The sequence below is a fragment of the Neophocaena asiaeorientalis genome, unplaced genomic scaffold (assembly GCF_003031525.2).
Source record: "Neophocaena asiaeorientalis asiaeorientalis breed wild unplaced genomic scaffold, Neophocaena_asiaeorientalis_V1.1 scaffold265, whole genome shotgun sequence".
Classification (NCBI taxonomy): domain Eukaryota; kingdom Metazoa; phylum Chordata; class Mammalia; order Artiodactyla; family Phocoenidae; genus Neophocaena; species Neophocaena asiaeorientalis.
The window spans coordinates 2998179-3020641 of record NW_020172172.1 but is presented as its reverse complement, the minus strand read 5'-3'; the positions used below and the strand labels follow the sequence as shown (position 1 = coordinate 3020641).

Sequence of the window (22463 nt, the reverse complement as noted above, 5' to 3'; positions counted from 1 at the left end):
GGGAGAGAAGCGCCTCCGGCACATCTGTGCCCTGCCCCCCTCGGGTGGACTGGCTGCCGCTCTGGTGGGTCAGACGCACTGTCTGCACCTGCCTCCCACCACAGGGACCCCAGCGTATGCCAGGGTGACCTTTTGGGTGGCTGCTCTCTGAGGAGCAGCCTGAAAGGAGCATTGTGTGCCGTTTCCTAGGGCCCCGAGGCTCATCTGGAGTTGGTACAGTTGTGTTGTGAGGACAGAGGACTTGTCCAGAGACGCTGCTTGACCTCAGAATCATTGAACACCCAGCTTCTGTAAACTACCAAGCAGTGACCAGCAAACGGACCCACTCCATCCTCGAGAGAGAGGAGGAGGCTCCGAGTTGGGGGAAAGAGGTCTGCTGTAAACTCCTATGGGTTTTTTAAGGCTATAGATTTAAATTGGGTTTTATGTCTAGGATAACGTAAGTGGTGTGACGTGGAAGTGTCAGCGTACCAGTGGCTGTTTCAGTGTCACTGGCGTCTACTGTTCCCCTGAGCAGAGAGGGCAGTTGAGAATTCAAGGTGTTTATTCAAAACAGGCTGGAGACCTCACTTTCAGAAGTCTTCCTTGGGCTATCAAGCAGTGTTCTTACCACTTGGGTGACTGGATTAAGGGATAAAAGCAAAGTTTAAATAACAGTGGATTTTGCTATGCAGGACTCTGTTGTTGTCATTTAAAAATGTATGTATTGGGCTTCCCTGGTGATGTAGTGGTTGAGAGTCCGCCTGCCGATGCAGGGGACACAGGTTCGTGCCCCGGTCCGGGAAGATCCCACATGCTGCGGAGCGGCTGGGCCCGTGAGCCATGGCCGCTGAGCCTACGCGTCCGGAGCCTGTGCTCCGCAATGGGAGAGGCCACAACAGTGAGAGGCCTGCGTACCACACACAAAAAAAAATTATTTAGTTTAGAGGGTGCATATTTTAACTGGTGAAGAAGAGATTTATGTATGCCAGTATTCACTGACTTTCCTCTCCAGTATATTTAAATGCAGTAAACTATTTCCATTTGTTTTTGTAAACACCAACTATTAACACCATCCAGTAAAATCTGGAGGACTGGAAATTTCAGGTGAATTTATTAGCAGTGATATACCTTCAAAGGTTGTGATCTTAAGACGAGAAGGAGCAAAACCTGTGTTCAGGTTTTGCTTTGGTGATAACTCCCTTGTACTTTCTAAAAAGGTTTTTCTTGCGCTATAAAACGTTTCTATAGAAAAGATGTTTGCCCCCTTTTCTGACAACCGTGATGAAGTTTTCATTTGGCCAATAAGCCATAAACTGAACCACATTTCAAAGTAACATTTGCCCTTCTAGTGTCCTTGTGATGTTTACAGGATGTTGAATGGGTTTGCAAGGCTGCTGTTTCTTTTTTCTCTTTCGTTTTTTTTTTTTTTTTTTTGTAAAGTGTGTATTTTGTCCCAGTAAGTTTTATTTAAGGTACTTGGGTAAAGTCTGTGTACCATTACATAGCTTTTCTTTTTTTTTTTTTTTCAATCTGTTACATAGGCAGTCATGGCCAACCAAAATTGACGTGCCCCAGGACCTTGAGGATGACCTCACGGCCACTCCTTTGTCCCACGCGACTGTCCCTCAGTCTCCTGCTCGGGCTGCCGACAGTGTCCTCAACGGCCACAGGAGCAAAGGCCTGTGTGACTCGGCTAAGAAAGACGACCTCCCCGAGTTGGCCGGGCCTGCGCTGTCCACGGGGCCACCCGCCAGCCTGAAACCCACAGCCAGTGGGCGGAAGTGTCTGTTTCGGGTGGAGGAAGACGAAGAGGAAGACGAGGAGGACAAGAAGCCCATGTCCCTCTCAACACAGGTGGTTCTGCGCCGCAAGCCATCCGTGACCAACCGCCTGACGTCCAGGAAGAGCGCCCCGGTGCTCAACCAGATATTCGAGGAGGGGGAGTCGGACGACGAGTTCGACATGGATGAGAACCTGCCTCCCAAGCTGAGCCGCTTGAAGATGAACATTGCTTCCCCAGGGACGGTCCACAAACGCTACCACCGCAGGAAAAGTCAGGGCCGTGGCTCCAGCTGCAGCAGCTCGGAGACCAGCGACGACGACTCGGAGAGCCGCCGGCGGCTGGATAAAGACAGCGGTTTCACCTACTCCTGGCACCGCCGGGACAGCAGCGAGGGGCCCCCAGGCAGCGAGGGCGACGGCGGCGGTCAGAGCAAGCCGAGCCGCGTTTTTGCCCCGGGCGGCACGTCAGGGAGTGCCCGCCGCTGTGCCGGCCCCGGCTCCTCCACGTCCACGCAGCTGGCGGCGCGCGGCGCCGGGGAGCTGGTGGAGAGCCTCAAACTCATGGGCCTCTGCCTCGGCTCCCAGCTGCATGGGAGCGCCAAGTACATTATCGACCCGCAGAGCAGCCTGTCGTTCTCCAGCGTGAAGGTCCAGGAGAAGTCCGCCTGGAAGATGTGCATCGGCTCCGCAGGCGGTGCGGCGCCCGCCCCAGCCGTGGGCGGCATGAAGTTCTTCTCCGACCACGTGGCGACCACCACCGTGGAGTTGGACCGGATAAAGAGCAAGAATCTGAAAAACAACGTGCTCCAGCTACCTCTGTGCGAAAAGACCATCTCTGTGAACATCCAGCGGAACCCCAAGGAGGGGCTGCTGTGCGCCTCCAGCCAGGCCAGCTGCTGCCACGTCATCTGACCTCGGTGCGCTTCCTGCTCAGAGCGGCGAAGACCGGCTCACTTCACTGGTCCCTTTTCGGTTTTCCTCTTTTAAAGCGGGCAATTATTTATTACTTTTTCATTTGTTCGCCTGACGACTTGACAAATGCATGGTCTTTGTGCATGCTGCTAGACACTCCTTTTTTTTTTTTCCAGCCGAAAAGTCTTGTGTAATTTTTACATTTATAATTTTAATGTGGATGATCAGGATTAAATTAAAATGTATATTTGGAACCTAATATAAATGGAGCACTTAGAAATTTGATGTTCTGCACTTGACCTAGAGAGAGAAAAAATGATTTTCCTTGTGAAAAACCCAAATTCCTGCTCCGACCTTCTGTGACCTGGAACCTCCGTGATCTGAGGCACACTCTGGTGTCTGAGGCAGAACCAAAGCAATAACGTCGTGATGCCATCAGGCCTGGCGCCCGCGAGCGCGCCACGCGCCCCCAGATGCCAGGGCCTGTGCAGAGCGCAGTGAGCGCCTGCACGGACAACCTTAAAACCATGTTTCAACATACCCACACCTGTTTGTCTTAAGCTATAGGTGAAAACAGTTTGGGCTCTTAAAATTTAACTGAAAAAGATTTTCTTGTTTTGTAATAGGTGAGATCAAGTACTTAGATTTATAAGGCAGCTTCCCCCGTAGAGGTAAATCACAAGCAGACAATCTCATTTTGTAATGTGGTAAAGTGAACTGATGATGTCTTAACTCTGCTGACAGAGCGTGTGTCTGTCTAACAGAACAAAACGATGCTCGGTGTTCATTCCTTCCTGGAGGGCACACCCCAGGGTTCCTTTATAACCACATAGATAGAAGAAACTATAGGGCCTAATATAGAAGCAAAGGTGTACCCAGATGTTGGCAAAGTCAAAACCCCATAAATTAAAAAAAAAAAGATTATTGGCATTTGATTTTTAGGAGTTTGATAATTAGGTTGTCTCTCGTTAACTTCCATTCTTTTACGTCTTTTAGCTCAGCTACCTATGAAAATTGGCTGATTAAAAAATATACATAAAAGGGTAAGAATTCACACATAAAGCAAGCAAAAATGCACAAAGCCTGCTTTGTTTTTTTTGTTTTTTTGCTGGAAGTGTTTTTCACTTTGCCTTCCTGCAAAAACAATAATCAAAGAACTTTTGCTTTAAACTATTCCTGTACAAAGACTACTTTTGACCAGATAATCATCTTTCGTGGCTTTTATCTTGTAGGACACAGTATCATTTTGGAAGGGACCAGATGCTACTTTTTCGTGCTGTGCCCAGGGGGTCTTAAAAGCAACACTTAGGGACATTGGTGATAGGATGTGGCTGGGCCCCAGGGCCTTCCCACACTCATCAGCCTCCTGTCGTGTCTCTGCAGTGACAGTTGCCTGGTCCATGGAGTGGGCAGAGCACCAAAGGACGGCATTCCGTTGGTCACGGTTTCTCCAAGTACACACTGACTCTGCTACTTTAGGATTCATATGTTTTACTCAGAACTCTGAATTCCACAGTATACTTACTAAACTAAGTAAAGATGATAGTCAAAATACTTATTTTACTTTCTAGACCTAGGCTAGATAACGTTTTAAGCTACAGCTCTAGTTCATTGTGATATTTATAATTGAGAGCTATGAGGATAGGTGTGTGGGTGAAGCCATAGAACATATTTGCTTGAAATTCTTGAGCAGGGATCTTATAAAGGGCCAGAAATAAGATGTGTGGTTCACATAGATAGTGAGCGTAACATCTGTATTAAACGTAGGAGAGAAGTTTATAAAGGGCATTGGCAATAAACTCTTTGTTGCAGCTGTTTTCCAAGTAATGTAAATACTTTTTCCTGTGATTATGTATAGCCTTGGAATGGCACCTTTTAACTAACCCATATGTGTTTGGTTTTCAATGGTTTTTTATATTCAAATGTATATATGGTGCTCACTTTTAGGATCAGCAGTGTTGACCATTTATGCTGCATAGCTGTATCATAGCCTTACTAGTTGTGTGTGGTTGGTTGACCCTCTGGGTGTACAAATGTTAGTCCGAGTGGCGTCCTACTCATTTGTTCATAAGTGAATGGTTGTGCATGTGTTGTGTGTCATAGTATGTCGTCACATAAAAGGGAGGGAGCAAATAACCATTACATTAGAATAATATTGGACCAAATGACTTACTTGCTCTAAACAGTTTCTTGTACCCCTTAACCTGTCTTCAGAAGTTGCATAGTTACAGTAGTGTGTAAATTAAATATTGTGGAAAAACAATTAGTCTTGTATTTTTCTGTATGTGTGTATATATATATACATATATATATATATATAAAATGATGTACTTCTGGCAGTTCTATCTGTATTTAAAGTTGTGACAATCTTGACACTGATTTTAAGGATAGCCGTGAGACTGACTCAGAGATGTCCCTTCCAAGTAAGAATTGATGTGTGTTAAGAGGGTACAGAATTATCAGCTGATTTGGTCGGTTGCTTCCACTGCTGGTTGATACTCCTCATTGTGTAAACATTGACAGGTATGTGACAAATGGGAAAAAAAAAAAAGTCCAGATAATAAAGTGGCATATCGGTGTTCGGCAATGTAAACTGTGTCGCATTTCTTGTTTCTTCTTATGAACGCAGCTCTGTATAGTCCCGGCCTGGGTTAGACCGAAGTTCTACGTGCTGTGCGCGCACCTGCACCACCAGATGTGACTGAAAAAATGCAGTCGTGACTGTTCTCACTTTAAACTCGTGACCATAAGTCTCAGGTGGGTCCCAGGACTGCCCATGAATTAAACTTTATTTCCCCCATTATCTGCTTTCCTCACTCAGCCAGTCACCACGCTCTCAGTAGATAAACCGAAGCAGTTAGAACTGCCCCCAAGCTCCCACTTCTTCCTTCCCACCTTCGTATGTATCCGCATGCCCTGCTCTTCCTCCCGGTCGTGTGACTCCAGGTAAGTCCCTTCGCTTGCCCCTGAAGACTTTACAGGTATTAAGTGAGACAGACCTGAGGACTTTGTCATTCTCTTCTTCCCTTTGCACTGTCAATCTTCGCCTCTCTACTAGATTATTCCTAACAGCAAACAAAACGGACATGATTTTATTCCCTCAAATGTTTTGTTTTCTCTCTAGCTCTTGCCACATTTTTCTGTTCCTCTCCTCACCTCTCTCTGAACCCTTCCAATCAGGCACTGCTGCTGTCACCCCCACCAAAACTGCTTTGCTCAAAGTCAGCAGTGATCTCCATGTGCTAAATCCAGTGGTCAATCTTTAGAAACAGCTTTCAGGTATAATCCACATACCGCATAATTCACTGATTTATATCGTACAATTCAACGGGTTTTAGTATACTGACAGAGTTGTGCAACCATTACCATAAACCCCAAAAGAAACCTTGTACCTGTTAGCACATTCTCCCTTTCCCCTCAACTCCCAGCCCAGCCTAAGCCAGACAAACACTAATCCAGTGGTCACTTCCAGTCCCACGTTAGCCTTTGTTGTTGATCACTCTTCCTTGCAAACTTCACGTTGTTCAGGACTCTACTTCTACCTTGCTGCTCTTCAGTCCACTAGCTCCACATTCTCCCAACCACTAAACTTGGAATGCTGCAGGATTCGATTCTAGATCCTTTCTGTATCTACACACAGTCTCTTGATCCTTAACATCCATGTGCTGATAGAAGCCCGAAATGTACTTAGCCCATGTCTCCCGGGAACACCAGATTCCAACTACCTATTTGATTTCTCTATTTGGATGTGTCTGATAAGCACCTCAATTTGTACAAGTCCCAAACTCATAATCCCCCTCAAATCCTTACGCTACTAACGTTCCCCATCTCATAACTGACAACTCTAAACCTTCATTTGTTTTGCACAAGTCAAAAATCTTGGTGTCAACCCCCACTCTTTGATCCCAGCATCCAATCCTTGAGCGCATCTTATTCACCATTCAAATATTGACACCTCATTGCCTCCACTCCTGACATTCTGGTCCATGAACATCATCATCACTTATCTGGTCAACTATAAAATGCCTCTTAAAGGGTTTCATCACTTTTGCTGCTTGTCTCTCTCATCTGTTTTCCATTCAGCATTGTGAGTGATCCTTCTAAAAGCTAAATCGTGCTATGTTTTGAAAGGTGATTAATTTCCAAGCATTTGAAGATTTTCCACATAAGTTTCTGTTACTAATTTCTAGTTTGTTTTGTTCAGAAATCATGCTTTGTGTAATTTCTATTTTTTTTAGTATATTTTTTATTTCTGGCTGCACTGGGTCTTCATTGCTGTGCGTGGGCTTTCTCTGGTTGCGGTGAGGGGGGTCTACTCTTTGTTGCAGTGTGCGGGCTTCTCATTGCAGTGGCTTCTCTATTGTGGAGCACGGGCTCTAGGCGCACAGGCTTTGGTACTTGTGGCAGGTGGGCTCAGCAGTTGTGGCACATGGGTTCTAGAGTGCAGGCTCAGTAGTTGTGGCACCCGGGCTTAGTTGCTCCACGGCAGGTGGGATCTTCCCGGGCCAGGGCTCAAACCCTTGTCCCCTGCATTGGCAGGTGGATTCTTAACCACTGCGCCACCAGGAAAGCCCCTGCTTTGTGTAATTTAAATCTTTTTAAGCTTAACTGAAATTTGTTTTATGGCCCAGCTAATGACCTATCTTGGTGAATGTTTATGTGAGTGCTTGAGAAGTGCTCTTGCTGGTAAAGTGTTCTGTATGTTTAATACATGTCAATAATTAACTCAAGTTGATTGATAATGGTATTCAAGTCTTCTGTATCCTTACTGATTTTCTGTCTCATTATATAAATACTGAGAGAGAAGTGTTGAAATCCAGCTGTAGTTATGGATTTGCCTGTTTCTCCTTTTAGTTCTATCAGTTTCACTTTATGAAATGTGAAGTTCTGTTGTTAGATTTAAGATTGTTAAGTCTTCGTGATGAATTGGTCCCTTTCATCATTATGAAATGTTGCTCTTTACCCCTAGTAAGTTATTTTTTGTTCTGAAGTCTACTTTGTGTGATACTGATATAGCCATTCTAACTCTTTTTGACTTGTGGGAGTGTATTTTACTTCTAACCTATCTGTATCTTTATATTTAAAATAGGAGTTTGGGTTTTTTCTTTTTTGTTTTTTTGTAGGCAGCATGTAGTTGGGTCTTGCTTTTTTGTCCAGTCTGCAAATCTTTACCTTTTATTTGGAGTACTTAGACCAATTACATTTAGTGTAATTATCAACATGGTTGAGTTTAAATCTACCTTCTTTCTAATTGTTTCTACTTGTTTCATCTGTTCTTTGTTTCTTTTTCCCTCTTACTAACTTCTCTTGGTTTAACTAAGCACTTTTTATTGGCTGTGTGCCTCTCTTATTTTTTTCTAGAACGTAACCTTACAACTATATACTTCCATTTTCTTCCTTCTCTTCTTTGTACTGTTGTCAATCATTTTATTTTTACATATGCATACACAGTTTTGTTTTAGGTAGTTTTCTTTTTAAGAGAGGAAACGTGGAAAAAGTCTTATATTACCAACATCTCTATCATTTCCATCACTCTTCATTTCCTTGTATAGAGCCACATTTTGGTATTTTCCTTCTGCCTATAGAACTTAAAATTTTTTATAGTGCAGGTCTGCTGACTATTCTGACAGCTTTTGCTTGTCTGAAAAGGTATTTTTACTTCATTTGTGAAGGCTGTTTTCATTGGGTATAGAATTCTAGCTTGACAGTTTTTTTATTGCAATGCCGGACACCGTGAATTTCACATTGTTGAGTGCTGGATTTTGTATTCATGTAAAAAGTGCTGGGTTTCGTTTTGGCGTAGGGTTACTTGGAATCAGTTGGATCCTTTTGGGTCTTGCTTTTAAAGTGTGTTAGGACAGATCCAGAGCAGTCTCCAGGGCTAATTTGGCCCACGACTGAAGCGGTACCCTTCTAAGCACTCTACCGAACTCTTTCCACTCTGGCTGGTGGGAGCATGAACTGTTCTCAGCTTTGTGTAAGTTCTAAGCGTTGGTTTTTGCGGTATGAGGCTTATTTTTAAGCTTCATTAGACAAGACCAGACTAGCTATTAATCTAGGACTAATTTTTGTCCACGACAGAGGCAATGCCCTCTGAGGACACTACCCGATGCCGTCTGAAATATAAGGTTTTTCACTCTGACTTGTGGGAATAGGAAATGTTTCCTGTCCTGTGTGAGCTCCAAGAACTCTTCCTTCTGCTCTTTTCAGGTGATTCTTTCTCCAGCCTCAGGTAGTTTTCTCACGCACATGTAGCGATCGGCTCTCAAAGACGGCAGATTCCAGTTCTTGCTCACTCCCTTGTGCAGCAGGATATGCCAGACCTCAGGCTACCCCTTTGCCCCGAAGTCCAGCAGGGGTTGGGTTCCTCAGGCTTCTGGATCTGGCGAGGGATAGTTGAGAAGGGGAAATGGGATCTAGCCTTTCTTGAGCTGATGGAAGCCAAGCACATTGTGACTGCTAGAGAGTCGTTTGTATTTTTGAGGATCCCCGACTCCCGAGCACCTCTCCCAGCAAAGCGTTACGTGTTGGAAAGTCAAGAAGAGGGAAGACACAGAACCTTGGTCCTTGTGACTTCATAATGCCCTTGGGGAAGAAACAGGGATTTAAATTAGCACCAGATGACCATCAGAGGTGGTGACGGGTCACAGGGCACTGCTGTGAGGGCCAGGAGAGTTCCAAGACAGGTGAGCCAGGGGAGGGAGGGAGAGTGCAGGAGGCAGAGAATTGAGCTGGGTAGGATCCGGGTCATCGGTCCCTGTGAGCCACAGGAGACAGGCGTGGACTTTGCTGGGAGAGAAGGGTCACGGGGACTCCAGGGTTTCTGGACTGGAAGACTGGAAGAACTGGAGGACTGCGGGACATGGCTAGAAAGATTGTTGCCAGGTGGAACATCAGTGTTAGGGTAGAAAGGAGACAGACTCAACATCCCACTGTCACTCAGGGCCCCCGCTTAGAAGGGCCCTCTCTTGGCTTAACACTCTGCTCTTAGTTTGTTGTCTTGAAATTCTTGAAACTTTTGAAAAGGGGGACTGCATTTTCATCTTGCACTGGGCCCTGCAGGTTATGCACCTGGCCGAGGGGTTAGCTCTATTCTGCAGGTATGAAGGAGGTGATCTCAGCCACGAGGATGGGAGGCTTTGGAGAGAGCAGAGGCCCAGAGAGAGCAGCCGAGGCCAGAGACAGAAGCCCAGGGGCCACCTCAAGTGTGGGGCTGAGAGGAGGCATCAGGGAAACAAGGAGTGGAGGCCACCAAGCGGGAGAGCAACAGGTGAGCCCAAGAACTGCTCACTGAGGCTGTGGTCTCTGAGCAGCAGAGACAGCTGTGAGGCGGAGGAGAACGAGAGGTGGAAGCAGGTCCTGAGGAGGCCTCTCTGAGAAGTGTCAGCAGTGAGGTGGCCGCGGTGATGGGGAGTGTGTGGGCGGTGCTCTGAGAGCGCCCCGCGGGAAGGGACCGGTAGGCGGGCTGCGGGGCTCAGAAGGGTACAGGGCCTGCCCACAGGCATGGCACTGACCCGACCCCAGAGCCCACCCCTCAGGTTGCCCGGCTGCATGTGGCGAGGGGAGACAGTGGATGACCTCTGACCTTCCAGAGGGCTGGGCAAAGCAGTATTAAAGCACTAGGCTGTGGGTTCACTTTAAACCACACTGGAGCTCTTACATAACAGATGTCTGTGCATCTTGTTACCCTTCTAATACCTGAAAGAATTCCAAATTCTGTGAGACCCCTGGTCCTGAGGGATGCGGACACGCAGATGAGACCATGTCGGGCAGCTCATTACACCTCGTGATGGGAAGGCATTTGGAGTCAGGGGCTGAGACCTGGTCTCACAACATGTCCCGGGGGTTCCAGCGTGCCGAAGCTTCCCTGGGAGCAGATTAGGACCGAGGAAGAAGCGTCTCTCGGCCCCGGGATGCCTGTGGTGTGTTAAGGAGTCGGTACCTTCAGCGTGTTTGTGTAGGAAGCACAGCAAATACCTGGACCAGTGGGCACACGGTTTAGGTGGGAGTCAGCACATCACTGGGTCGGTTCAGGTTATTAACGCAGATCCCTACCTGCATCCTTCCTTCAGTTGTGGCCCAAATGCCAGGGGCTGCTCATCCAGGGCACAGGCAGGGCGCCCCGGCTGGCGGGCAGTCGGGCGGGTCCTGGAAGGCAGTTGTTGGTACCACGCTTGGTCTCCCCGTTTATTTAGCTGACTCCATCTGCAAAGAGCCAGCCCTGTGGTGCCAGTTTTCGGCCTTGTGTTCTGGGATTGGAGGGGCAGGGATCACTGTAAGTGGCTCTTCAGCCTCCCTTAGGGTGGAAACATATTTGTTTCCTGTTTTTGAGCCAGGCAGCTGTGTAAAGGGCAGTGTGGATCTGTGTCTGCACTACTGAGTTGCCCTCTGGTCCTTTGTTCGGCACTTTGATGATTTTCCTGGTCCTGAGCAGATGACTGCCTTCACACCTTGGGCCTGTTGGACACCTGCCGGGGCGGGGGGTCAGCAGACCTGGGTTCACCCGGCTGTGCCCTTCCCGTGTCCTCCTGCCTGGGCCGCGGTGCTCTCGGCTGTGCACAGGAGAAGACAGTGGGTAGCGGAAGGAGCCACGTGATCCGATGGTTTGTGCCGCGTTCCCCCCGTCCCCCGAGGGAGTTCACCAGCAGCCAGAAAGGTCCAGAGAGGAGGCCACGTGTCATCTGCGTGATCTGTGCCACAAGCTCAAGGGAAAATGCCATCGTATCTCTTTTACGTTAGTTGATCACGTGAGGCTCACAGACCAGTTAGCAAGAAGCCTGGCGTCCCCTCCCTCCTGAGTGGTGGCGGCTCTGCCTCTGACCTGCCCAGGTATCCCAGGGGCTTTCAAAGGGTCGTGGGGCATGCCAGCGCCGGGTGTTGGACCTGGAAGGTCTCTTTGGTCCTGCGCCCCGTTGCTCCTCTGCCCCAGGTCCTGTTCAGGCCCAGGGGTGCCTATCCAGTGCGAGGGAGGTGCTTGTCGCTCCAGATCCCTGCCAGACCGGGGCCCCCACCTGGCACCTTGGTGACGAGGCAGCAGGGGAGGAGGCTGGCTCTGCGGGGCTGTTAGCATCGGCCCCTCCTGGGGAGAAACCGGCAGGGCCTCTGCTCCCCTCAGTTCTCACACTCCAGAGCGTGCGGCGTGTGGCAGCGTCCATTGCAGGCATCCTCGAAGACGTGGAGCCCCAGGCCAAGCTGCCAGAACCCCGTTCCTCAGGCCTGGGTGGTGGCACCCGAGCATCCGCAGTGAACAGGGTGCAGGTGGTTCTCTCTTGGGGTCTGCGGCCACTCTCTGAGGCCCACTTGCTGATGCCAGCCTCACTGCCCACCCAGTGCAGGGCTTGGTTGGGGCCCCAGCTAGCTCGCAAGACCTCCTAACTGACTCTTAGGAGGTTGGGAGGAGGAGCGTCCCATAGCCTTCCCAGGTGCCTGCTTGTACAGACACCAGAGACCACAGACGGACCTCTTGTCAGGACGCGCGGAAGCGCCCTCCTTCCTCCGCAGAGGCTGTGGCCCCTCGTGGTGGTGACACAAGGGTGCTCCCAGGCTGGAGAGTCCTGAGGACACAGCTGCCCCGGCAGAGGGGTCATGTCTTTCTTCCAGTCCCTGGTGGCCCTGGAAGGTGCTGGTGGCTCCACTTCTGTCAGGTCCCTTCTCTTCAGGCCACCCTAGGGCAGGGCATGGAGGGCAGTCCTCGGACTTGGCTGACCCGCAAGAAGCTCGCCGTTACCTGCTGCTTGCCCGGTGCCGGGGGCTGTCCTTGCAGGGCCGTGGGTTAAACCCGGTCAGGAAGAGTCTGGATCCCAGGGTTCTTGTTCTGTGGCCTTTGGTCTTCCATCTTCTTGTTGCTAGTTTCCTGCTGGAAGGAGGGCAGGAGCTCCAGGGTCAGGGCTGAGAGAGAGCTGGGGCCGAGGGCCTGGTACGGGCTGCAAGCACCGTCCTGGCAGATGTGGGCCACGCTGCTGTGAATTCCCCGAAGCCCCCTGTGCCTCAGTTTTCTCATCTATAAAATAGGGACAATAGGAGGAAACTGAGGCCCAGAGGGCATATCAAGGAGGGAAGTGGCCTCCGGCTTCACTGTAGGGCTGGGCATCCCTAACCATTTGCTTCTAGTTTCCTCCCAAAAGTCAGCAGCATAAAGATTTGTTCTCACGTCTGAGCTCTGGAGCCGCTGGTGGGGAGTGAGTCAGTGTGGCCACCAGCGGGGAGAGAAGGGTCCACTGCCTGCCCCGCCGCCTGCAGCAGGCCCACCAGGCTGACCATAGAGAGCAAGGGGGCGCTTGTGTGGGGGGCACGGGCCCGGCCCCTGCCCCCGGAGGCCCAGTGACTGTCAGTGGCCCAGAACTGAATGTCATGCTGGTGGCGTGAGAGGGGATAGTCGGGCTGAGAAGTGAATTGGGCCAGGGCATGCTGGCAATCTGTGGACTCAGTGACAGTCTGTATTTCGTGGCTTGAGGGAGGGTGGTAGTCAGGGGAGAGGCCACGGCAGGCAAGGAGCGGTGCTGCGGCCTGGCTCTGCCCCAGAGAGCGTCACGACCAGTGAGGGCCACCTCTGTGGCTGCACACGCCTCGTCTCGCTGGGACCCTCCCAGCAGGGCCAGCGGCACGGGGCTTGTGCGGGAATGGGGACATCACCTGTCTCCGGCTGTCCCCAGGTGCTGAGGCTCTTCTCTGGGGACCTGCCCACGCAGCGGCTCCTCGAGAGCCGTCTGGTGACCGGGCTTGGGTCCAAAGACCTGGGGTCACTGCGGTGTGGGCAAGGCCTCACGCGCCCTGAGAACCGGGGCAGGCTGTGTGCACAGGAGACCGGGTTCCTGGCCGCCCGCTCCCTGCTCGGTCTGGAGACACTGCTGCCTCAGCCTCCTGCTGGCGCCATCGCTTTAAGCACCTTTTCTTACCCGGGGTTTGGGCTCCTGCCTCACCTGCTCCAGGTAGGCAGTGCCTGCAGCTCTTGTCCACTCCACAGGGGAAGGTGGGCTAGGAACGACGAGAGGAGGGATCTCCTGCGGCCGGAATCCTCGGGGTGTCTGGGAGAAGTGGGGAGCAGTGCAGCTGCATTGGGGGTGGGGCACGAGGACCCCAGGGCTAGCAGGGCAGCGCGGCGGCCGGGGGAGCGCTGCCGGGCATCCTCCTCACGCACGGGGGGCCGGCAAGCGGTGGCGGGCAGTGTCATCCTGGGTGTCTCCCTCGGGCCGGTTAGGGTGACGAGGAACTATGAGACGTGCAGTGACGGACACCTTGGTTTCTTCCACCCCTGCTCCTGGGCACCTGCCACGAGCCAGACGCCACCGACTCCGAGCGCTGGGACACAGAGGAGCTCCAGGGCCTAGCGGGCCTACGCGGCATCTCCTTCCCGCCAGCCTCCCTCTTGTCTCCACCTGACCGGCTCCCACGCCCATCCTCCTCCTCCCCGAGGCCCAGGAGCCCGCCCCAGTGAGGTGGTCCCCGTGTCCAGGCTGACCCGGTCCCGTTTCCCCCGAGCATGACTGGCTTAGTCCTGGGTAAGTGACGTGGTTCTGCTGCGTCAGACTGAGGAAGGGCAGGGGGAGGCTTCTGGGAAAGACAGTCGTGAGCGCAGGGAGCCCGGGGTCCGCACTGTCGCAGGGCGAGGAGGGCCAGCCTGGAGAGCAGCTGTGAGCCCGCGGGTGGGGAGGTGAGCTGATGGGGTCCACCCAGAACCCACCACCTCACACCCAACTGCACTCATGTGACTGGTCCCCAAAACCCGCTCTGGGGGAGACAGCTGGGTCCAAGGACCCACCTGAACTTTCTCCTTTCCCAGCAAACACAGGCGCCCAGGCTGGAATTGCAGGGAAGCTCTTGGCGCCTCAGGACTGGAGTGGCGGCTACCATTCCCTGGTGTTTTAAGACACAGAATGCTCTAGAAAGTATCCATCGAGCACGGAACCACCAGTGAGTACTTGTGCCATGCAAGGCCTTAGACCAAGGGGGCAGGGCAGGGCTGACCACAGGTGGCCGTGCTGGCAAAGACGACAGTCTGGCAGCACCCACTGAACAACCACGCGGGGCAGACGGGAGAGCTGGGCTTCCAAAAACATGCGTGGAGCGGGCCTGCCGTGGCCACCCCAGTCTTGATGTGAAGGAGGGAATCGAGGGGCCGGGCTCGGAGCGAGGGACACGGGTCTAGACCTGCCCGCCCTTCCCGAGATGGGCCCGGTGTCCTGGCTATGAGGGCCCCAGTGAGGTGGGGCTGGCTGTTGTCTGGGGCAGTTTGAGCAGCTGGTGGGAAAGGAAGCCAGGCCTGGCCCGAGCGGGGTGGTCCCCGGGGCTGGACCAGAGCCAGGAGCCTGGAGGGCGGTTCCCGGGGGGCTGGGGGCTGCTGTGCTGGCAAGGGAGCTGCATCCCTGCGGGCACAGCCGGGACAGCCCCCCCAGTTGTGGCCCAGCCGGCCGGCTGTGCTGAAGGTAGCCCAGCGGCTCCTGCCGCACACCCCCAGGGAAGGCCCAGCGGCAGCAGAACCTCCTGAGGACCCCTGGGGCTTCAGCACACCTTGGAAGTGGCCCAGCCTCCAGGCGGGCCCAGGCCTCGGCTGCCCTGGCGGCTCCCCCTTCCACGACCCGGCTCGGAGCAGACGGGCTGCTCCATCCACACACGGAAGGAGGCGTCAGGCGGGCATGAGGCCTTTAATAGCTTGGTGACCTCTGTTCCGTGAATAAAGGGTCTGTGAACATAGAGCAGGACAGAGCCAGAGAGAGGCACCTCGCGTCGTTGAGCGTCGGCAACGCCACCTCGCTGGACACCCCGCCTGCCGACCCGACGGGCCGACGGTCACTGTGAAGGCAACCCGGGGAGCTGGCGGTTCGCCCACGTGCCAGGCTGGGCAGCGGCGGCTCCAGAGCAAGGTCGGGCGGCGTGTGTGCGTGCGTGTGTGGCTCCGCACGGGGAGGGCGCCCGCTGGCTCCACCGGCCCTCAGGGCGCCGACTCCTTCCCGCCTTCCCTCCAGTCCTCTTTCAGGTTCTCGGCCACGTGCTTCATCTGCTGTCGAGAGAACACAGGACACGCTGAGTCACGTGAGGCTGGGCGGTGGTGCCTCAGGGGCGGCCCAGGCCCCGCTCCAGCATCAAGGCGCCGACGCGGCGGGAGTCCTGCTGCTCCAGTCCCGGGGCCCCGGCCGCCTCTGTGCCCTGGGTGCCGGACAGCGTGCATAGAGCTCTACCCTGGGTACTGAACCAATGAATAACTCCTTTGGGATTTGGCTTAAAATACACACGGAGATTTCTGATAACAGCTGTTTACTTATGGAGAAAACAAGACTCTGAGCACAAACGCTGCTGGTGCCCGGGTACCTGGCTGCCCCTCTTGGGAGCCCCAAACACCACACGGCTGGACACGGCGCACACTCCCGCCGGCTTTTGGGGAGAGGAGGCTGGTTCACAGACTGCAAGTCGAACGCCTCTGCCTCCTGCTGCAACCTGCTTCCCTCCCCGAAGGCTCCTTTAGGCCTGTAGCATCTCAGGAGGCCCCCGTCACTCCGGTCAGTCCTCCTCTTTTCTAGCCTGTTCTGCCTTCCGCAGGGCCGTGCCGAGATGGGCTCCCGGCAGCTGGCCCCTGTCCATCTGGGCTGGGGAGGGGCCTGCCTGGGTCTGGGGGAGCAGGGTTAGGGGACGGCTCCTGATGGGGGAGGTGCCGAGTGGGGACGGGCTCTTCCCGCAGCCTCTGAGCAGGCCTAGAGCAGGCGCCCCTCAGCTGCGGGGTTTATGCGACCTTCAGCCTGACAGGACGGCGGAGACGGTGTGATTTAGTTCACAAACTCTCCTGTCCTCTCACGAGCCCACTTTGACTGTCAACTACTGATGTAAAATGTAGTATTTCCCCCCAGATGCACTTCAGACTCTTGCAGCTGGTGTCATTTAATACTTACGAGACCTTTAAACACGTCTATTTATGAGAGACAGAAAGGGGGTGAGGCACAGAAGATGAATCTATTTCCTGATTTGACAAGTAACCGTAAGAAACTAAAAGCGACATAAATTTAACTAAACTAGCATCAAAATGAGGACACGATATTCCCTCGTTTGTCCCAGAATCTACCAGCCACACTTGCCCTCCACAAGCCTTCGAGGCTCCCTGTGAGCTGCAAACAGCCCCTGCTCTGCGTGCGTGGCTGCGGAGGGGGGAGCCCCTCGACGTCAGGCCAGAGCGTCCCGCAGGCCTCGCGGGAGAACGAGGGGAGCCATCTGATGGGCCTTCTGCCCTGAATGACCCAGCCCCAAGTGACCTAGCTTTTCGAAGATGCCTCTTCTTTTAGGTCCCAGGTTGGGGGCTTGGCCCAGGCCGGGGAAGAGACTCAGAACCCACTGGGCTTGGACGACTGCCCACCCGCAGTGCCTGCCCTGCTGAGGGCAGCTCCTGAGGGTAGCGGTTCCTGGATGTCACGGGCTCGTCTACACTTAACTGCGCTGCTGGAAGCAAAGGTAGGAACCGGGGCAGGGACCGCCCCGCCCCGCCCTCGCCCCCTGCCCCTCATGCCTCAGGCAGTCTACACAGGAGCTCCTGTCTCCACTCGTGCCCTTTCCTCGCCTGTCCTGGAGCAAGGCTGCTTCTGAAGCTGAAGAGTGACAGGCCCCCAGGCCTCTGGGTCGAGCCAACCCCACTCCACCCCCGCGGCCGTCCCATGGCTGGGTCCCTCAGGGCTCGATCTGCCTCACAGAGCTCTGTGATCCCCAAAGGCAGCGTGGCCCGTGGGGGGCGGGAAGGCTTATTACGCCCCCATGACCTCTACCTGGCCTTCCTCTGCACAGTGCCGAGGCCCTGGGAGGTGGCAGGGAGCAGGACCAGAACTTAAGACCTGTAGCTAAAGCCCAAAGAAGAAACCCAGCAACCAAGAGGAAACAAACTGCAACGGCCCGCCTGCCTGAGCTGAAGAGTTAAACTGGATTTGAGGTCAGTGAGCGACGCTGCAACCTTTCCTGCACAAACGGGGCAGGCCTACTCGGCTCCTGCCTGAAAGATGGGGTCAGATGCCATCTGGCCTCGAGACAGCTTGTCCTGGGTCAACCGGCCGCTGCCCACTGCTCTTGGGTCTGGATCCCCTCAGTGTGTGGTCATGTAACTTGTAATGCAACTGCCCCCCGCCCCAGCGAAGCTTTCCACATCCTCGCCTACTGGTGAAATGGTGGGCATTGGCAGAACTAACTCCAGAAGCACGAAATTGCTGCTCTGAAGGAACCCTGGTGATCATTTGGTCCTGTGGTCACTTAAGGGTCCTGAGACCTTGTTAAATGCAGACTCTCGGTACCTCCCCGAGATGCTAAGATGCCGTCATGCTGGCTTGTAGAGGGATCCAGGACTCTCTGAACTTTTAGCAAGCCCTCGAAGTTTCTCCGTGGACAAACCCAGGGCGGGGAGTCACTGGTTTGCTGTCTGCCATCCTTCACCAGCACGCAAGCCGGCGTCGCGGGCCATGCTGGGCAGATCCAGGCCACCGTGTGTGCTCTGGCGGGGAGGCGCCGTCCCCTCAGGGCCTCACGCTGCCTCCTGCAGCTCAGCTCTTTGGCGTCTTCTCTTTAGCTGCCCTGCCTGGAGGGTGGGGTGAAAAAACTGGCTTCTTTGGGGATTCTTAAATCAAAACCTTATTAAAAATACAAGCAGGATAAAAGTCCTGACTTCTTCCCCATAAAAAGCACCAGAATGAAGAGAGAATGAAAGTTTCCTCAACTCAAGATTCATTAAAACACTCATGCTCCAAATTACTCTTTAAAAAGCACAGACTGATTTTTGGCCTCATCATTAGCAATGATTATACAGGTGGACCTTGTGTCACTGTGCTTCACAGAAATTGAGTTTTTTACAGATTGAAGGTTTGTGGCAATCCTGTGTTGAGCGATTCTCTTGGTGCCATTTGTCAAGCAGCCTTAGTTTTTAATTAAGGTATGTACACTGTTTTTTATAGACATAATGCTGCTGCACACTTAATAGACTGTAGGACAGTGCGAGCATAACTTTCACATATGTTGGAAAACCAAAAATTCACGTGACTCGCTTTACTGCAGTGGCCTGGAACCAAGCCCAGGGTATCTCGGAGGTCTGCCTGTAACAGGAACCGAATCACTACGCGTGCTGGCCAAACATGCAGCTTAACCTGAGAAACGGTGAGTAACCAGATCCCTCCTTCCCTGTGGAGAAGTACAGAAGTGTGTTCTGAGACCCGCAGTCCTCAGACGGGGCTTCATCCGCCCGGGCTTGCGGCAGAGACTCCGCCTCGCTGAGCCCATAATCAGTCTTGGGATCCTTCCACTCACGTCGCTCAGGAAATCAGTTCATTACAGTGCCGCGCAGTTTTCAGTCTGTTAGCAGCTATTCCATTACTCCTTCCCCCAAAGCAACAACTCTATCTGGGCAGGTCTTGGCTGAGGACAGGCCAGACCTGTGCATTCATCTCTTCCTGTTTGTTTGCTAGAGGCCTCCAGTCTCTGAGTGTGGAGCTGAGCGGCTGGAGCCAGGCTAAGGGCCTCTGCGGCCAGGCCATCTCATCCCACGACAGCAGCTCAAACATGAACTGGGTTCTCAGGTCAGTTCAGCTCAGCAACAGCACCTGGGGGACCAGGGTCCCTGAGTCCCGCCAGCCTCAGGTGCGCAGTCCTGGTGACAGCACTGCCATCACCCATCCCTACTTGCCCTACCCCACTCCGTTCTGATTTAATGGGCTGGGGTGTGGCCTGGGGGTTAGCGAAGCTCCCCTGGATGATTCTATCGCACAGCTGGGGTAGAGAACCACTGCCTGGGAGGAAGCCCCGCCCACAGTGGGCGGGGCCAGCAGGAGAGGGCGCTTCCCTCGTGCACAGCTGTGCCCTCCCTCCCCATCCACCCCGGCAACCACAGCATGTCTCCTCTATCCTGTCACTTGTTTGAGGTCATGTACTTAGAGTCAGGGCAAAATTAAGCAAGGGTCTGGCAATTCAGATGAAAAGGGAAGTAGAGAACGGGCCTTTTGAAGTACCGCATTTTCACAAAAACGATTTTTGTCTGTTAGATCTAAAGGAAAGTTCCTCAAACACGCAGCAGGCTGAACACATTCGGAAGTAACAGTTAACTCCAGATCTGTCCTGGGCCTGGCGATGCCATCAGGCTCTGACAACCCCAAGCAGTGGGTGGAGGGGCAGCAAGGTGCAGGGACAGCACCAGTGGGGAGTTACATCCACCTCCTCTCCCTCTGGAGGGGTTGGTTCATTTTACCATTTGACAAAATGTAGAAGTGTGAGATTTGCTGACACCCAAACAGGCCAGCGCTCTGAATCCCTCACCTCCCACCCCGGCCAACTTTTCTCCCAGTTGCCCCCATCTCAGGGACCACTACCAGCCGGCTACTCGGACCCAAACTGCAGACGTCACCCTGGATGACTCTCTGCCCCTCCCCATTGGGTCCTGTCGACTCCACCTGCCAAGCACACCCCATTCCTCCCAACTCCTTCCTACCTTAGGGCTGTCGCACCTGCTGCACCGAAACCACCTCCCAAACTTTCCCACGCTTGTGCAAACGCAGCCCAAGCCATGTTTTAAAACGGGACCAGAACATGCCACTACAGGGGTTTCCCAAAGACTCGAGATGAAAACTCAAGCCTCCACTTTTCTCTCACAGCCCCGCTGCCTCCAGTCTAGCTCCTTCTTCCCGCAGGCTCATCACCATCTGCTTCGCCTGCCCTGCCACTGAGCTTTGCTCCTCAGCCTGTCTTCCCCCAGAGAAGCCGTCCCAAATCACTTACCCAGAGGAGTCTCCCGTCACCGTCACAGCCCTTTATTTTAATTCCTGCACTCCACTCAGACCATCTGGTTTTTAATTGTCTATGTGAACTTTGTTTTTTTTTTCTGCTTTAAACATTCTATCCCATCTAATACCTGGTCTCCTGACTCTGCCCCCAGGGCCTGCAAAAGCTCCGGCACCAAGTTGGTGCTCCACAGATACCTGTGGAAGAGCAACCAAGTACAGCTCCAAGCCTACAGCAGCAGCCAGAGATGACAGCTCAGCCGATAATCTCATCAAGAACAACACAGACTGGTAAAGCCTCCCTTCTCATGGGTGCGTAAATGAGATACATTCATGTTCTTGAAGTCAGCGTCACTTTCTGGACCATAAATGTGCCCGTCACATGTATAGGGTCATAGGAAACACACCGTAACATGGGCTGTATGTCAGAAGTTTCAGGATTTTGGAGTTCCAGATGGTTCCCTGCCCTGGTAACAGTGCAGACCTGGGTCCAGCCCCTCAGGATGTCACCCAGTGGAGACAGGAATCTCAGTCCCCCAAGCCCTCAGGGGTGGTTCTGGTGAAGGGAAGGTGGTATGCAGGTAGAGCTGGGTGGAGAGAAGATGACAGGGGAAAGTCAAGGGCCACCAGGAAAGTTGCCAGATCATCATCTTGGTCCCAGCTGGAAACCAAGACTCCTCCAAGAAGGTCCAAACCCAGCTCCCAGACCTGGTGGCCAAGCCCAGCTCACCCAACCAGTGAGATGCCAGTGTCCACGAGTTCATTAACTGCATGAGCTGATCCCGGGGAAGACAAATGTCAGTTCAACTTAAAGAAAATATCTACTTCTTAAATCATCTTTTGGGAGGTGGAGATCAAGGTGGCAGGGCAGAAGGACGTGGAGCTCACCTCCCCCCACAAATACGTCAAAAATACATCTACAACTGGAACAGTTCTCACAGAACACCAACTGAAAGTGCTAAATGAAAAAGTGGAGGAAGCAGTCCCAATTAAAAGAGAAAGAGAAGTCGCCTGAAAGAACAAACAGTGAATACCAGCTGAAAGCGGGCAGAGCCTCATTCGCACCATGCTCACGGCGGGCACAGCTTCCGGAGCTCCCACTTTGCGAGTGTGCACGTGACGACGGCAGGCAGAGCTGACGCACGCGCTCTGGCAGTAGAGGGTAGGCCGACTTTGTGGGTGTGCACACCAGGTGATGGGTGGTGTCACAGAGTTGCCTGTCCCAGCAAACAGGTCCTGCAGAGGAACACCCAGCACCTCCTTTCCAGGGGGAGTGCTCCAGTCTCACCTACCTCACCCTGCAGCTTAGAACCGGACCTGGGGGCTTTTACTCCAACAACTGGGGAGCAAACCCTACCCCCGACAGGGCCGTGACAACCAAAGAGGAAGCCCCGCCCAATATCCAGTGCAGGCTCTGGTCACCACAGCACCAAACACACCCCTTATCAAGGGGACAGTGGCCAGCACGCTCTGAGCGAAGTCATGGCGGGCATCCACACCAAATGTAGCCCTCACATCAAAAATATTGGACTTACGCAGTCTACAAAGGGATGCTCCCACATAAAAGCAGCCTTTCAAGACCACAGTACGTAACTGTTTCTCCTAAATTCTTAGTGTAAGAGAAATGAAAGTAAAATGACAAAGCAGAGGAAGTACTCCCAATTAAAAGGAAAAAGAAGTCCCCGAAAGAAAAAACAATGAAACAGACCTCTCCAGTCTACCAGACCGCTGAGTTCAAAAAGGAGGTAATAAAAATGCTGAAGGAATTAAGAAAGACTATCAGTAGAAATGGAGATCACTGTAACAAGGAACTAGAAACCATAAAGAGACAATCAAAATTAGACAACTCAATTGCCAAGATAAAAACCGAGCTAAAGGCAATAAATAGCAAACTAAATAATGCAGAAGAACGAAAAGTGATCTGTAAGAATAACAGAAGTCACCCAATCAGAACAGCAGACAGAAAGACAAATGAAAAAAATGAAAGCAACATACGAGACATATAATATAAAGTGTGCCAATCTACACATAATAGGAATTCCAGAAGGCGAAGAAAGGGAAAAG

The 22463-nt window shown here is 52.7% G+C and overlaps 2 protein-coding genes and 1 long non-coding RNA gene across 7 annotated transcripts in view; 2 read left to right on the top strand and 1 right to left on the bottom strand.

The window, feature by feature from the left end:
* Positions 1-5269, top strand: part of SNRK (SNF related kinase) — a 131925-nt gene extending 126656 nt beyond the window's left edge. For 3 of the 4 annotated variants that reach the window (XM_024756091.1, XM_024756084.1, XM_024756075.1), the window contains one exon: positions 1524-4939. In XM_024756091.1, coding sequence (XP_024611859.1) covers positions 1524-2676 — 1153 coding nt within the window. In that variant the 3' untranslated portion in view covers positions 2677-4939. Of the gene's footprint in view, positions 1-1523 lie in introns of all 4 variants that reach the window. The other variant, XM_024756069.1, reaches the window with a different exon arrangement.
* Positions 5270-15301: 10032 nt separating this feature from the next.
* ANO10 (anoctamin 10) overlaps positions 15302-22463 on the bottom strand; it is a 227949-nt gene continuing 220787 nt past the window's right edge. Inside the window, exon 13 of one of the 2 annotated variants that reach the window (XM_024756100.1) lies at positions 15302-15673. In XM_024756100.1, the coding sequence (XP_024611868.1) occupies positions 15605-15673 (69 nt within the window). In that variant the 3' untranslated portion in view covers positions 15302-15604. The remainder of the gene's footprint in view (positions 15674-22463) is intronic. The other variant, XM_024756110.1, reaches the window with a different exon arrangement.
* Positions 17122-22461, top strand: LOC112406990 (uncharacterized). Its single transcript, XR_003004652.1, has 4 exons — positions 17122-18565; positions 18688-18786; positions 19095-19205; positions 20555-22461. It is a non-coding gene; the product is annotated as an uncharacterized LOC112406990 (long non-coding RNA).